Source organism: Melanostigma gelatinosum (assembly GCF_949748355.1).
Source record: "Melanostigma gelatinosum genome assembly, chromosome: 6".
NCBI classification, from domain to species: Eukaryota; Metazoa; Chordata; class Actinopteri; order Perciformes; family Zoarcidae; genus Melanostigma; species Melanostigma gelatinosum.
Window position 1 is genome coordinate 977,035 of NC_136639.1, and position 2,500 is coordinate 979,534.

At 42.6% G+C, this 2,500-nt stretch overlaps 1 protein-coding gene across 1 annotated transcript in view; it reads left to right on the plus strand.

Moving 5' to 3' along the window:
* The window catches only part of c5 (complement component 5), a gene marked incomplete at both ends in the record, with an annotated part of 40,328 nt that overhangs the window by 37,542 nt on the left and 286 nt on the right, over positions 1-2,500 (plus strand). The window contains 4 exon segments of the mRNA XM_079270706.1: positions 413-492; positions 575-664; positions 2,238-2,330; positions 2,419-2,500. The exon segment at positions 2,419-2,500 is cut by the window's right edge and continues 57 nt beyond it. Of these exon segments, the coding sequence (XP_079126832.1) occupies positions 413-492; positions 575-664; positions 2,238-2,330; positions 2,419-2,500 (345 nt within the window).

A 2,500-nucleotide genomic window follows, 5' to 3' on the forward strand; every position in this document is an offset into this window, starting at 1 on the left:
TCAAGCTTCTGACTTCAACTCAAAATGTGATTCAAATAATAATCTATCTCATCACATGATCTCATTTGTCAGGGCGTGTTTAGCCTAGCTTAGCACAAAGACTGGAAGCAGGGCGAAACTGTTAGCCTAGCTTAGCACAAAGACTGGAAGCAGGGGGAAACTGTTAGCCTAGCTTAGCACAAAGACTGGAAGCAGGGGGAAACTGTTAGCCTAGCTTAGCACAAAGACTGGAAGCAGGGGGAAACTGTTAGCCTAGCTTAGCACAAAGACTGGAAGCAGGGGGAAACTGTTAGCCTAGCTCTCTATCTGATATTTACCATAAAACGATCTGAAACATCAGAAACTCACTCTGGAGGATATTTTATTCAAATGTTGGATTGTTCCTTTTGAATGTCTTTTGTCCTGCAGGCAGTGAATGCACCAAACGGTTCTCCTACGAGCAGCAGAAGCTGCAGCGCCTCTGTGTGGATGAACAGTGTCAGTGTATGACAGGTAGCTGTAGGACATGTTCTGTGGTGATTACGTTGTTTATGTTTTTAGGTGTAACAACACATTCAATATGTTGTTGTTGTAGCGGCGTGTGCTGCCTTCAGAGGAAACATTGACGTGACGCTGACAGCAGCCAGACGTACGAATGAGACCTGCAGACAACACATCAAATATGGTGAGGATGAGATTTCATGCCAAGTTCACATACGTGATCAGAGTTCTGATGCTGAGCAGCATGAAGGTAGTACTTAGTTGTCATTGCAACATCTATTGGTTTGTGGACTGATGTTTTGAAGCCTTGACTTTGGCCTTTTATCCGTCGCCATCTTTGTTTTTGTCCGTCGCCATCTTTGTTTTTGTCCGTCGCCATCTTTGTTTTTGTCCGTCGCCATTTGTGTTTTTATCCGTCGCCATTTGTGTTTTTATCCGTCGCCATCTTTGTTTTTATCCGTCGCCATCTTTGTTTTTGTCCGTCGCCATCTTTGTTTTTATCCGTCGCCATCTTTGTTTTTGTCCGTCGCCATCTTTATTTTTGTCCGTCGCCATCTTTGTTTTTGTCCGTCACCATTTTTATTTTTGTCCGTCACCATCTTTGTTTTTGTCCGTCGCCATCTTTATTTTTGTCCGTCGCCATCTTTGTTTTTGTCCGTCACCATTTTTATTTTTGTCCGTCGCCATCTTTGTTTTTGTCCGTCGCCATCTTTATTTTTGTCCGTCACCATTTTTGTTTTTGTCCGTCGCCATCTTTGTTTTTGTCCGTCGCCATCTTTATTTTTGACCGTCGCCATTTTTGTTTTTGTCCGTCGCCATCTTTGTTTTTGTCCGTCGCCATCTTTATTTTTGTCCGTCGCCATCTTTATTTTTGTCCGTCGCCATCTTTATTTTTGTCCGTCGCCATCTTTATTTTTGACCGTCGCCATTTTTGTTTTTGTCCGTCGCCATCTTTGTTTTTGTTCGTCGCCATCTTTATTTTTGTCCGTCGCCATCTTTATTTTTGTCCGTCGCCATCTTTATTTTTGTCCGTCAACATTTTTGTTTTTGTCCGTCGCCATCTTTCTTTTTGTCCGTCGCCATCTTTGTTTTTATCTGTCGCCATCTATATTTTTGTCCGTCTCCATCTATATTTTTGTCCGTCTCCATCTTTGATTTTGTCCGTCGCCATCTTTGTTTTTGTCCGTCGCCATCTTTGTTTTTATCCGTCGCCATCTTTATTTTTGTCCGTCGCCATTTTTGTTTTTGTCCGTCGCCATCTTTGTTTTTGTCCGTCGCCATCTTTGTTTTTATCTGTCGCCATCTTTGTTTTTGTCCGTCGCCATCTTTGTTTTTGTCTGTCGCCATTTTGTTTTTGTCTGTCGCCATTTTGTTTTTGTCCGTCACCATTTTTCTTTTCATGAACTGAAAACACTGTGAAAAAGTTAAAGTTGTAAAATAAAAACACGTACAACTCTCAGACCGGACAACACTGTGGTAGAGACCTGTCAATCAGCGTGTAGTCCCGCCCTAAAGCATTCCCTGCTTTATGGTCTGTTTGACTCTAAATGGACCATAATGTACTAAATGAACATCATGCTGTATTGAAGAAGACTTGAAACTAGAGATTGAGACATAAACTCATGTTTACAATGTTTACTGAGGTAATAAATCAAGAGAGAAGTAGAGTCACTTTCTCACAGACTTCTACAGGGAGAGGATCTCTGTCGTATGTTTGGTGTTCAGGAACTCTTCTTCTACCTTTTATCTCCCTGCAGCCTATAAGGTGATGGTGAAGTCTTCAGCAGGAGAAGGAGACTTTATGACCCACACAGCCACCGTAGTTGAAGTCCTGAAGAACACAGATAAAGGTAAAATAACTCCTCGTGCCTCACTCTGATTGGACAGAAATGAAGTGGTGTGACGTCACTGTCACCTGGATCTCTGTTGGTTTTGCAGAGTTTGAAGCGGTGAGTTCAGGGACGGTGGTGGAGCTGGTGAAGAAGGCCACCTGCAGCTCTGTTGACATCCAGAACAACCA